General features: G+C 43.0%; 1 protein-coding gene across 1 annotated transcript; it reads left to right on the top strand.

The window, feature by feature from the left end:
• Positions 1-7,858: 7,858 nt before the first annotated feature.
• Positions 7,859-10,669, top strand: LOC127797380 (heat shock cognate 70 kDa protein-like). Its single transcript, XM_052330234.1, has 2 exons — positions 7,859-8,194; positions 8,912-10,669. The coding sequence occupies exons 1-2, from the start codon at positions 7,978-7,980 to the stop codon at positions 10,552-10,554; spliced, it is 1,860 nt and encodes a 619-aa protein (XP_052186194.1). The 5' UTR covers positions 7,859-7,977; the 3' UTR covers positions 10,555-10,669.
• The last annotated feature ends 1,801 nt before the right edge of the window (positions 10,670-12,470 follow it).

The raw sequence follows: 12,470 nt of genomic DNA, 5'->3' as shown, positions 1-12,470 counted from the left end.
ACGTGGTTCGGCCAGAACGATGCCTACTCCATGACCGCACTCTGATTATTCCTTCAGAATGGTGGTGTCTGATTATTCTCTATGTCCCTGCCCCTCATGATATCTATGATTCTTATTTATATCGATGGGCTTTTACAATTTAGATAACATATAGAAATACAATGATTACATAATGGGGGACAAATAGCCCTTATCATCTACGCAAAATCGAGAGTGGGATCCTCATTACGAGGGGTATGGGTTGTTGCAGATAAAGTGAATAGTCCCTACCTTTGACTTCTCAGCAGGTTTACCACTTATGCGAGCTGAAGATTTTAGGCCAGGAACCTGGGCGGTCTAGCGAACTGAGGGTTTTATAGCGAGCCCGTTAGTCAATCGTTGAGAGCTCGCTAGGGGGTTTTACCAGGAGCTCACAAGATGCTTGCTTTACGAGCTTCGAGCTTCGATGGTGCATGGATTTCATTTGACGAGGTCGCCGGGATTTTTTGAGCTCTAGGTGATTGGGTCGGCCCATTGGACTAAGCCTTGCCCATAAGGGGTGATGCAGGAATAGCGTATAACATAAGCCCCCTAGCTCGCAGTGCGATCTTCACACTGAACCAATTTTATCGGCTGAGGAGACCGACGTCCTCGACAAGCTTGTGGCTACAGGGTCAAGTTCGGAGATTCTTGAGCTTTTAGACGAGCTGGTCCAAGAAAAAACGAGCTTGCCCCTCCTCTCGGCATCGAGACCGTCCAGGGGGACCATATAAGGGATTTGGGCCCGGAGATCCCCCCGTTTGCTTTCCAAGTCGTAGAGTTGAGTAGTTCAAGAGGAGAAGCCGATCAAGACGAAAGCATGGTTGACCTCGACCTCCTCCAGCCAAAGCGATCTAGGGCAAGATCGGGAGCTACCTCGTCCTCAGCCCTGAGCTCTAGCTCCCGAGGTGGTAGGTTGTAACAGTACAACTGCAATTGCATCCCCAGCAATAGCAACAACAGACTCAACAGCCGCGGGGTGATCAGCAGGAGTAGAGGCAAAGAGCTCTGCCCCATCAATCGCAACAGCAAAAACAAACCCATCAACAGCCAGGGCATCGGGCCCCTACCTCCCATGACCATGGTTCGAGTAGGGCCCGTGGGAAGGAGGTCGCAATGGAGGTTCGAGATGCTCCTGCTGCGAGTTCGAAGATAAGGCCTGACCAGCGACAGCAGAGGGAGGACATCAGGGCCAAACGGGCTAGGGTCCCTGAGAAGGAGTTAGCGTTGGAGGCCCTGCCAGGAGGGGTCTTTGTTAACTCCCTCCTGGACTCCATGCCCGACCTCTTGGGCATGACCTCGAAGCCCCTCGACGACTCAAGGCTAAGGGGATCCCTCTCTGCGATTTCATGGCCCGTCATAATCTGGTGGTAAGTGAAAATTTTTCGTACCTTGGTTCCTTGGTTTGTTTTTTTTAATGGGCTAACCTTTCTTCTTTTACAGGATTCCCTTACTGCCATGAAGCTCCGAGCTCAGTACAAGGATTTTGAGGAGCAGCTTCAGACGGTGAGTGCGTCCCTTCAGGCTAAAATAGTGAAGCTTGAGAACGAGAAGATTGCTTAAAAAGATGAAATAACGAAGCTCTCAGATGAAAAGAAAGCTCTCCAGGTCGAGCTCCTCGCTACCCAAAAGGAGGTGGAAGGCTCCCAGATGAGCCTGAGGGTGGAAGTTCAGAAGAATAAAGATCTCGACGAGGAGTTTGGCAGATCAAAGAACATGTGGGAGTTCACCAACTCTGGGCTTACTGGCGAGCTAAATAAAGCAAAGGGGGAGCTGCAGAAGGCACAAGATGAACTAAAATCAGCTGAGGCAGAGCTGAAGATGGCAAGAGAGGAGCGGAGTCAGGCGGATGATTGGGTGCCCGATGCGAGCAGCTTGCGAAGAGGACCATTGATGATATCAAGGCGGAGGTGGGAGCGCGGATGGATTCTTTGCACTGGGAAGTCAGATCCGACACCTATTCGGCGTTCCTGTACACCCTTTGGGTGAACCACCCCGAGATGGATTTCTCCTTCTTTGGTGCGCAGGCCATCGAGGAGGTGAAACGGTACGCTGCCGAGGCCGTAGAGGATCCCGACAATGCCACTCCGCTTGATTCGTCTGAGGTCGCGACATAGGCTGCCCAGGTCGAGGTCGAGCCATCTGGGACTGTCGAGGTTCAGCTTGGTGAGACTGCCGAGGCGCATCCTACGGAAGTTGCCGAGGTCTGTCAAGCCGGGGTCGTCGAACCTCAACCGACTCCGTCTACTGTCATCCAGCCCGCCGAGGTCGAACCCGCTGAAGTAGCCGCCCCTCTTAACTAGGACTCCCATATGTATATATAGATATATTTTTGTAATACGAGCCTCACTGAATGAAAATGAGCGCTTCCTGTACTTGTGAATCTTCCCTTATATTTCTTTGTGAGCTTAAGCCAGTCAAACTTAGATTCTAACGAAGTCCTGACATAATAATCTTTAAACCAATCTCCATGATATAACCTGAAAACAACTTCAGCGAACTTTCGCATACCTTAGCTTGAAAAATTGACTCGGAGGAAGTCTTCAATATTTTGAGAATGAATCGTCTAAACATAGGTCTAGGATGTCTTGACAAAATAACAAGGACCTTACTGAGGTGTATGTAAAGGCAGGTCGTCTTGCGATCTTAGTTAACATATAATGGCTGAGCAGCTCGTGATAAACGATCAGGACGCGTGCCCGGTAGGTCACGAATAGTCTTATTTAGGCGAATTAAGACGGGCCTCAGCTGACACGGTTTAATGTGAAAAATTTGCTAGGATATGAGATTGTGTCGCGACCCCGACTAGCATATTGGGGCTCTTGACAAGTTTTAACAAATCGGGAGTGAACATTCAGGTAGGTCGCAGACCATGGCTTTAAGCCAAGATAAAAGGACCCCAGTTAGTGAAAACTCAACTTGTACCGCCAAGTTATATGTTCAGGCGGGTCATAGGGCGACCCCAGCTAACATGTCATGGCTTGTTATTTCGTTGACTTGCATGGCCGAGATACGTGTCCAGGTGGGTCGCATTACAGCCTCAACTAACACACAGTGGCTCCTACAAGTTTTAATTGAACCGAGAGGGAACACTCAGGTAGGTCGTAGGCCATGGCTTAAGCTAGGATAAAAGGACCTCGGCTAGTGAACGCTAGCTCGGAGTTACTTGTGGAAGTGGTTGCTTAGTAGGTTCCAAACCATGACATTAAGTCAAGATGAATGGTTCTCAGCTCGCAGTCCATAACCTGAGGAAGGGACCAAGGTGAATGCTCAGTTAGGTTGTAAACCGTAACACAGTGGCTAAGTTACTTAAGCCCCAGCTCGCAAACCATGGTTTCTCAACCACTCATTTCGGGGGTATTCAATCGAATACCAATAAGAATAAAGTGCAATGAAAGCTCATGAATTCTAATCAGAATTATGAAGGTTACTCGTAATAAAAAGACAAAGCATGGGCAAGAACAATTACATTTATTTGAAATAAGGACGAAGGTGTTCCGCGTTCCAAGGTCGTGTGAGAGGAAAATCGTCCAAGTTTGCCAGATGATATGCTCCATTACTCAGATTTTCCTTGATGATAAATGGACCTTCCCAGTTAGGGCCTAGGGTTCTATCGCTTATTGCCCGAGCTCCTGGGAGTACCGGGTCTCCGACGTTATAACGTCGGATTCAGACATTCCTGTTGTAATATCGCGCCACCCTTTGTTGATAGATGGCGACCCTTACGAGAGCTACATCTCTCGATTCCTCGAGCAGGTCCAGATTCGCCGCTAGCAACTCGTCATTGCGATATGAGCTGAAGGTAACCCTTCGTTGGCTGGCCACTTCATTCTCAGCGGGGATCATAGCCTCCAATCCATACGCTATTGAGAATGGGGTTTCTCCAGTGCTGCTTCGAGCTGTTGTTCGATAAGCTCAGAGCACTGTTTGCAGTTCATCCACCCAAGCCCCATTTTCTAGCTTCAAGCTTTGTTTTCAGGGTCTGCTTGATTATTTTGTTGACAGCTTCAACCTAACCATTGGCCTAGGGGTGATCAACGGCGGTGAAACTTTTTCGGATCCCCATTGATTCGCAGAATTGGATGAATTGCTCACTGGTGAATTGAGTTCCGTTGTCAGTTATTATTTGCTGCAGTACTCCAAACCTGCAAATTATGTTATCCCATGTAAACGCTTGCGCCCTTCGCACTGGTGATCTGCGCGAGCTCTTTGGCCTCTGCCCATTTGGTGAAGTAGTCAACCACCACTATGGCATGCTTGCACCCTCCACGAGCCGTTGGGAGCGGCCCGATTAGATCCATGCCCCAAATGGCAAAGGGCCACGGGTTGCTTATCTGCTGCAGGTAAGCTAGCAGAGCTCACAGAACCTTGGCAAACCTTTGGCACTTTTCGCATTTCTTGACCGTCTCTATGGCATATTGCTTTATGGTGGGCCAATAAAACCCTTGTCGGAGGGCCTTTTGTGCCAGTGACAGTGCCCCTGCATGATTACCGTAGTGACCTGCATGAATTTCTTCGAGCACGGTCTGGCAGTCGGTGCCATCAATGCATCTCAGGAGTGGGGCTGAGAACCCCCTCCTGTATAGTCTATCATCATAGATGCAATATCGAGCTGCTTGAGCTTGTAGACGCCGTGCTTCCAACTTGTCTTTCAGCAGTTTCCCGACCCCGATTCGTCTTGGGCCGCGGTGAGTCAGTTCAATGTGCCAAAAAGAAGAAAACAAAGATCTCAGACATGAATCTACACCAGAATTTTTACGTGGTTCGGCCAGAACGATGCCTACTCCACGACCGCACTCTGATTATTCCTTCAGAATGGCGATGTCTGATTATTCTCTCTGTCCCTGCCTCTCATGATATCTATGATTCTTATTTATATCGAGAGGTTTTTACAATTTAGATAACATATAGAAATACAATGATTACATAATGGGGGACAAACAGCCCTTATCGTCTACGCAAAACTGGGAGTGGGATCCTCATTACGAGGGGTATGGGCTGTTGCAGATAAAGTGAATAGTCCCTACCTCTGATTTCTCACCAGCTTTACCACTTATGCGAGCTAACGGTTTTAGGCCAGCGAACTGAGCAGTCCAGCGAACTGAGGGTTTTATAGCGAGCCCGTTAGTCGATCGTTGAGAGCTCGCTAGGGGGTTTTACCAGGAGCTCGCAAGATGCTTGTTTTACGGGCTTCGCTAATGTATGGATTTCATTTGACGAGGTTGCCGGGATTTTTCGAGCTCTGTGTGATTGGGCCGGCCTATTGGACTGAGCCTTGCCCATAAAAGGTGATGCGGGAATAGAGTATAGCAGATATAATTGATACTGTTGCAATAAGTTGGTATTTAAAGTGATTTGAGAAAATAAATTATTTAATTACTTGTGTGATCTTATTATATATATTAATATTAACATTTTTAATGGCAACCATCAAGATTGCTGTTGTTACATCTGATTGTAAAATAATAATAAAAAAATTGTTGTTATATTTGATCGTAAAATAATAAAAAAAATATATCTAATTATATTGGATTTGATCTTAGAAATTATTAATTTTACTCCAATCTTATTTTACACTGATTTTTAAATCTATCAAAGAGTCAACACACAAGCCAAAAAAGAATTTAACAAATATTATAATTTTATAAGTAAATGATTTAAATTCAGTAATTTGATTAATACCCTCAAATTGAAGAAAAATTAATAATAGAGCATGAAACACGCAGAAATAATACAAGCAATATTTTCTACTCGATTGTCAAATATATAATCAAAATAAATCATGTTCTTTTACAACTCAAAATAAATTATATTTTTTAATTTTCATTTCAACAACTAAATTATCATAAAAAAACAACAAAAGAAAAAAAACAAAAGCTAAAAAAAATAAAATATATAAATATATATAAATGTACGTATGTACACATAAAAAATCAAAATATTTATAAATGTATATATAGATGGTGCAGTGCAACGACGATGGAGGCAAACAGTGGCGGTCCGAGCGACGGTGTAGGGGGCGAGCGACGACGAGGGTGGGGTGAGCGACCGTGTTGGGTGAAGGCGGTGTTGTGCAAGCAGCTGACGGGTGGGTCGGCGATGGCTGTCAGAGTGGCAGTGTGGGGAGGGAAACGGTGGTCAGTGGTTGGTGGTGAGGGTGACGGCAATGACGACGGTGGGCGGTATTTGCGGGGGAGCTGACGAAGGGCGATGCTCACGGTGTTGGCAGTGAGCGACGACGGTGGTGACATCTTTGGGCGACGACGATAGTGGTGCGAGAACGGTGCGAAGGACGAATAGTGTAACTCGCAGGGGTTTGAGAGAGACAATTGGGAAGAGATAGAGTGATTTTGAGAGAGAGAGAGAAAGAGTAAGTGAAAGTGAAAGAGAGTTAAGAGTTGATAGTGAAAGAGAGACTGAGAGGTGAGGGTAAAGTTGGGTTAGATATGTAATTTTGTTAGACTTGTCCCTTAAGTTGTCTAATTTTCCGTTCTAGTCGTGTAACATTATATTATTTCAATTGTCCTTCGAGATTCCCAAAGATGACAAGAGAGTAGAGGGCAAAATAGTCTTTTTCATGTAATTTGATAAATGCATTCTCGGTTTTTTAAAATACAATGATGACGAATCACTTTTGTTTAAATTTCAAAGATGCCACATAAACTTTATCTTTTCTATTCTTTGGTACATAAAAAAATAAATAATTATAAATGTTAAGAACTGACGTGTCTTCAAAAGTTCTCAAGTTACCCTAATAACTAATTACCAAGGTGAACTGAGTCATGTTATTCATATAGAAAGGTTTTATTGATGGGTGTTTTCGTGGTAAATTAGAGAATTTATTACAATAAATTCGTGATATTCTCTTATCTCTTTTTTCTTTCCTTCCTTCCTTCCTCTAGCAACCATTTCTCTATTTCATTTCCTTTCTAGCACCGTCTCTCACAGTCTTCCTCTCATCGTCGCCCGCCCCTACCTCGCACTCACCGCTCTACGCCCATTGCTGTATCACAACCTAACCGCCCACCGCCACCCACCTCACCCTCGTCACCCGCTGCATTATCTCCTGGCTGCCTCGTCTCTCATGGTGGCGATCGGTTAGGCAAGGATGCAACGGGCGGTGGCAGTCGGCAAGCAACCAGGGTGAGGCGACGAAGGCGAGGGTGAGATGGGCGACGGAGGTCGATCAGGCAAGGATGCAGCGTGGGCGAGGAGCGGTGAATGCTTGGCAGCGACGGGCGGCGAGAGTGAGGCAATTGCGAGAGAAAGGCTATGAAAGGCGGTGTCGGAAGGAGAAGAAGAGAGAATGGAGAAGAAGGGGTAAAATGGTCATCATAAGAGAGAAATGGGCAAAATAGTCTTTTAAATTCTTTTAAGTGAAATTCTATTCGCAGCCACCTTTTTACTCTTGGCAGCCATTAAAATTTTATTTTTATTTTTTTACTTTTTACAGCCAAGTTAGTAACTCTTTGCAGCCAATGTTTTCCAAAAAATACTCTCTTTCACACAGCCATAGCCATTCACACACATTTATCTCTATAACACATCTTCAAATCTCAATAATTTCGATCCACAAATACAAGTTTCACGAGATAAGTTTACAAAATCAAAAACACATATATACATATATAAACACATATATATAATGCAAATACATAGATATATATTCTATTCGCCCATTTTCTTTTTCACATGAGAAAGTGAGTGTGAGGATAAAAATGAATTTTCAAAAGAGGGTATTTTAGATATATTAAAATATAGCTACAAAGAGCAAAAACATGGCTGAGAATAGAATTTCCCTTGCTCTAAAGCCATCTGTAAAAACCCTATCCTACCCATAGCATTATTCTTAAATCTCTCCTTACCAAGCACAGACAGTGGCTTTGAGAGAAGATATATACAACTTCTTATATATTTACTAGCTGCCAGAGTTCCCTGTTGAGGCAAATATTTATATATATGGCCGGAAATAATGGAGTTGGGCCGGCGATCGGGATCGATCTGGGGACGACGTACTCGTGCGTTGGCGTGTGGCGGCACAACCGGGTGGAGATCATAGTCAACGACCAGGGTAACCGGACTACGCCGTCGTACGTGGCGTTCACCGCCACGGATCGGCTCATCGGCGACGGCGCCAAGAATCAGGTGGCCAGGAACCCCACCAACACTATCTTCGGTAAACCTACGAATCAGTTACCATCTCTTCGTTCGTCCTCAAACATTCTGTGAAATGATATCTTCACAGAGATTTTCATTAAGTTTTTTCTGTTTCCTGACCTTTTCTCTTTTTTTTTTATGATAATAAATTCTCAACGGAAAAGGGTATACTGTTGTCCATAATCAGATAAAAATACACTTAAAATCGGTTTTTGACAATGAGAAAAATTATTTTGAAACAGTGGGTTTCCCTTCCCAACAAGGTCAACTATCAGTGGGTAGAAAGGACCCAAGATTTCTATACTACTATATCAAAATCCATTAATTATACGTTTGATAAGCAGTGTTATTTGTTTTCTACTTTCCCTTATTTACATTTGTCTTTTTCTTTTTTTCTTTTTTAATTTGATCCACATTTAATATATTTCAAAGAGGGCATTTTGGAAAAATAATTGAGTTTCATATCTTATATATAATTTTCATATAATTGAGGGGGGTAAACTGTCAGTATCCTTTGTGTGTCAGTAGATAAGCACATAAAAATATGTATAGATGTTGGCATAAAAAGGTTTGATCTTAATAGTGGCTAGAGCCAATGTTAACGATAACATGAATTACTTGTAATTTAAACCCAGAAAATTTTGACCCTAATCATAGAGCCCGTGTTTTCATTATATATATGTGTTCTAGTAAGCATCCGTAAGCAAACACCTGTCGTCTTTTTATTGTTGGATAGATGCAAAGCGATTGATCGGTCGAAGATTTAGTGATGAGCGTGTGCAGAGTGACATGAAGCTCTGGCCTTTTAAAGTTGTAGCTGGTCCAGGGGACAAACCCATGATTGAGGTGAGCTACAAGGATGAGCGAAGGCAATTCGCTGCAGAGGAGATATCATCAATGGTACTCATGAAAATGCGGGGAGCTGCAGAGGCCTTTCTTGGATCAACTGTAAAGAATGTTGTTATCACCGTTCCTGCCTATTTCAACAATTCACAGCGCCAAGCTACCAAGGATGCAGGCGTCGTCTCTGGCTTGAACGTCATGAGCATCCTAAATGAGCCCACTGCTGCTGCCATTGCCTACGGCTTGGAAATGGAAGTCGGCAGTGATGGCTATAAAAACGTGCTCATCTTTGATCTCGGTGGCGGTACTTTTGATGTCTCGCTTCTGACGATGAAGCAGGGTGTCTTTGAAGTGAAGGCCACTGCCGGCGACACTCATCTTGGAGGAGAAGACTTTGACAATAGAATGGTGATCTACTTTGTTGAGGAGTTGAAGAGGAAGATGAAGAAGGACATGACTGGGAATCCTAGAGCTCTGCGAAGACTTAGGACTGCTTGTGAAAAAGCCAAGAGGGATCTCTCGTCGACTCCTCAAACCACCATTGAGATCGATTGTCTGTATGAAGGTATCGATTTCTCCACAACCATTACTCGTGCTAAATTCGAGGAACTCAACATGGATCTCTTTAAGATTTGTATGGATCTGGTTAAGAATTGTTTAACAGATGCCAATCTGGACAAAAGCAACATCCATGATGTTGTCCTTGTGGGTGGCTCCACGAGAATTCCAAAAGTGCAGGAGATGCTACAAGATTTCTTCGATGGGAAGGAACTATGCAAAAGTATAAACCCAGATGAGGCAGTTGCCTACGGTGCTGCCATTCATGCCTCCGTTTTGGATGTAAACACTACCGATAAGATTCATGACGTAGTATTGTTGGATGTAACCCCGCTGTCTCTTGGCGTGGGGTTGCATAGTGGCTTTATGTCTGTTGTGATTCCGAGAAACACTCGTACTCCCACCAAGATGGAGGCTGAGTTCACTACAGCAAAAGATAACCAGACCAGCATTTTATTTGATGTGCACGAGGGTGAGAGAACACGAGCCAGCGACAACCATTTTCTTGGCAAATTCACCCTTGCTGGCATCCCTCCTGCTCCGGTTCGTGCTCCTAAGATCAATGTCTGTTTTGAGATTGATGCAAATGGTATCTTGCATGTCTCGGCTGAGGACAAGGGAACTGGTCAGGTGAGCAAAATCACCATTAGCAATGTAGATGGAAGATTGTCCAAAGCAGAGATAGATAGAATGGTGGAGGATGCCGAGAAGTACAAGGCCGAAGATGAGGAACTCAAAAAGAAGATTGAAGCTAAGAATGCTCTTGAGTCCTATGTGTACAAGCTAAGAAATGCTATTGAGGATCAGATGATCATTGCCAAGTTATCGCTAGATGACAAGAAGACGATAGAAAATGCAATTGAGGAAACCATTCAGTGGCTCGCTGCCAACCAGTCGGTAAAGGTAGATGAGTTTGAAGAACAGATGCATTATTTGGAAAAAATTTGGAATCCCATTGTCACCAAGATTTACATATGAAATTGGAAAATTTGATATAGCAAGTAACTTAATTATGCCTTTCTAATGCCTACATAAGCACGATGAAGTATTTGCAATTTGCATGATGAGTGATCCCGCGTCTTTGCTTAATTAAGGCTTGGCATGTTATTGTTGTTGTTATGTATAACGATAATTTGACATTATGTAATTGTGCTTTGAATATTTACAAAAAAATCATAATATTTTTATCACATGACCAGAATAATAATTTTTATAGAGTCCTTTAAAAAATTCGAATAGTTGGTGCAGAGCTTGACGGTAATGAAGGATCGGAGGGGTCTTAGTCCCAGGGGGTGACCATCCCTCAACCTGATCAGATTGCCAACCATTGGGCATATGCATCGGGTAACTTTTCTCCTCCTTTCTTGGGAGGAAAGCTGCACCCCGCCACCCTCTCTCTCATTAATGACACAAGTTCTTTAGGTTTCCCTCCTTTCGTTCTTAGCTTTGCGCTCCTTTCTTGTTTGATAATGTTCCAACTATTGCAACAACTTGTGTGTCTGTCATTTATCAGTTTCTCGAATTGCCAGCCTAGCAGGGAGAAGGACTGGTGGTGCTATGTACCACACCTTGGCATTGCAAATTTGTGATAAGCCCATTATTGTTGATCTGATTCTTCTTGTGTTCCCATCAATGGTGCCACTTCATGACGTCTGGTTGCCATCAAGACATCTAGTCAATCTTCTACAGCGAAGAACAAGTGTTGAGAGATGATTTGTGAAACTTTCCATTGATCTTCCAAAGAGGATGGTTTGGGGATTTCTGCAAAAATGACCTTAGACAACATTTGGATCATTACTTAAATAAAAGATAAGATGAAGGATGCAATAATAAAAAAAGTAGCCAAACCTATTGCATAGATTATCCTTGCATATTTAAGCAAGTTAAGATCTTAGGGTTACCTCAGGTCGAGATGTCCACTAAATTTAAAGGGCATGATACTTTTAAGCTAATGTGAAGGCAATGATAATTTGAGCTTATTTGACACCTTGGCCTCATAGATTTCCACTAAATCTATAATTTTGTTATTTTTCATTTGGTCGCTTGGTCTCATAGAATGGCCTGCCAGTTTTTTTCTGTTTATATTGGATTACCTGACTAGAAATGAAACATAGCTTTAATATCATATTAGAAGAAAAATGCCTATCAAATCATGCATGATAGAAAAGATGAAAGATGGAGTCGACAGAGAAAATATTGAAATGCATTGTATTGTCTTATTGTATATATTGTGTTGTGTTATATATATATATATATATATATCATGTGTTTGGTCATAACTATTTGTTGTTGTCAAGTTGTAATAATAAATTTATAATACATAAAAAATGAGATTGACGCTTACGTGTAAAGATTGTTAGGAGTTTAAAAATAATTAGGAGATTGAAAAAGGATCAATGTGCCTTGAGAGATGATGACTTGTTATGCCAATGAACAGTTGTTTACTAATGAATAGGAGCCTTGAAACAACCATCTACCACTGAAATAACTACCTGCCCTAAAATAATTAATCTGGTCTAAAAAATCGATTGACCCTTAAAAATTAATTGAGTTGGAGAACTGACTAGACCTTGAGAATTGATCGGCCCTGAAGACCGAATAAACGGTGAGAGGCACGGGTGACCCATGCAAACCCTCCAAAGTTAATTAAATCAGTCCAAATTTAAGAGCAAAAAATGGAGTTTTAATAAATAAGGGAGCATACCTGAGTGAGGAAGCAAGCTTCTAATTTATAGAGGAGAGAGACGGGGACACATGACAACAACTATCTCATATGTTTTGAATGGCATATTCTCCATATATTTTCACTATATTTCGCAACATATTCAACTTGAAAATTTGAAAAAGCACGAGATCCAAAGACCAAGAGGATATCGCTTTTGACCAGCATGGCC

Source organism: Diospyros lotus, chromosome 3, assembly GCF_014633365.1.
Source record: "Diospyros lotus cultivar Yz01 chromosome 3, ASM1463336v1, whole genome shotgun sequence".
Taxonomy (NCBI): Eukaryota; Viridiplantae; Streptophyta; class Magnoliopsida; order Ericales; family Ebenaceae; genus Diospyros; species Diospyros lotus.
Note: the sequence above shows the minus strand (reverse complement) of the source record. Positions and strands in the feature narration are given on the sequence as shown.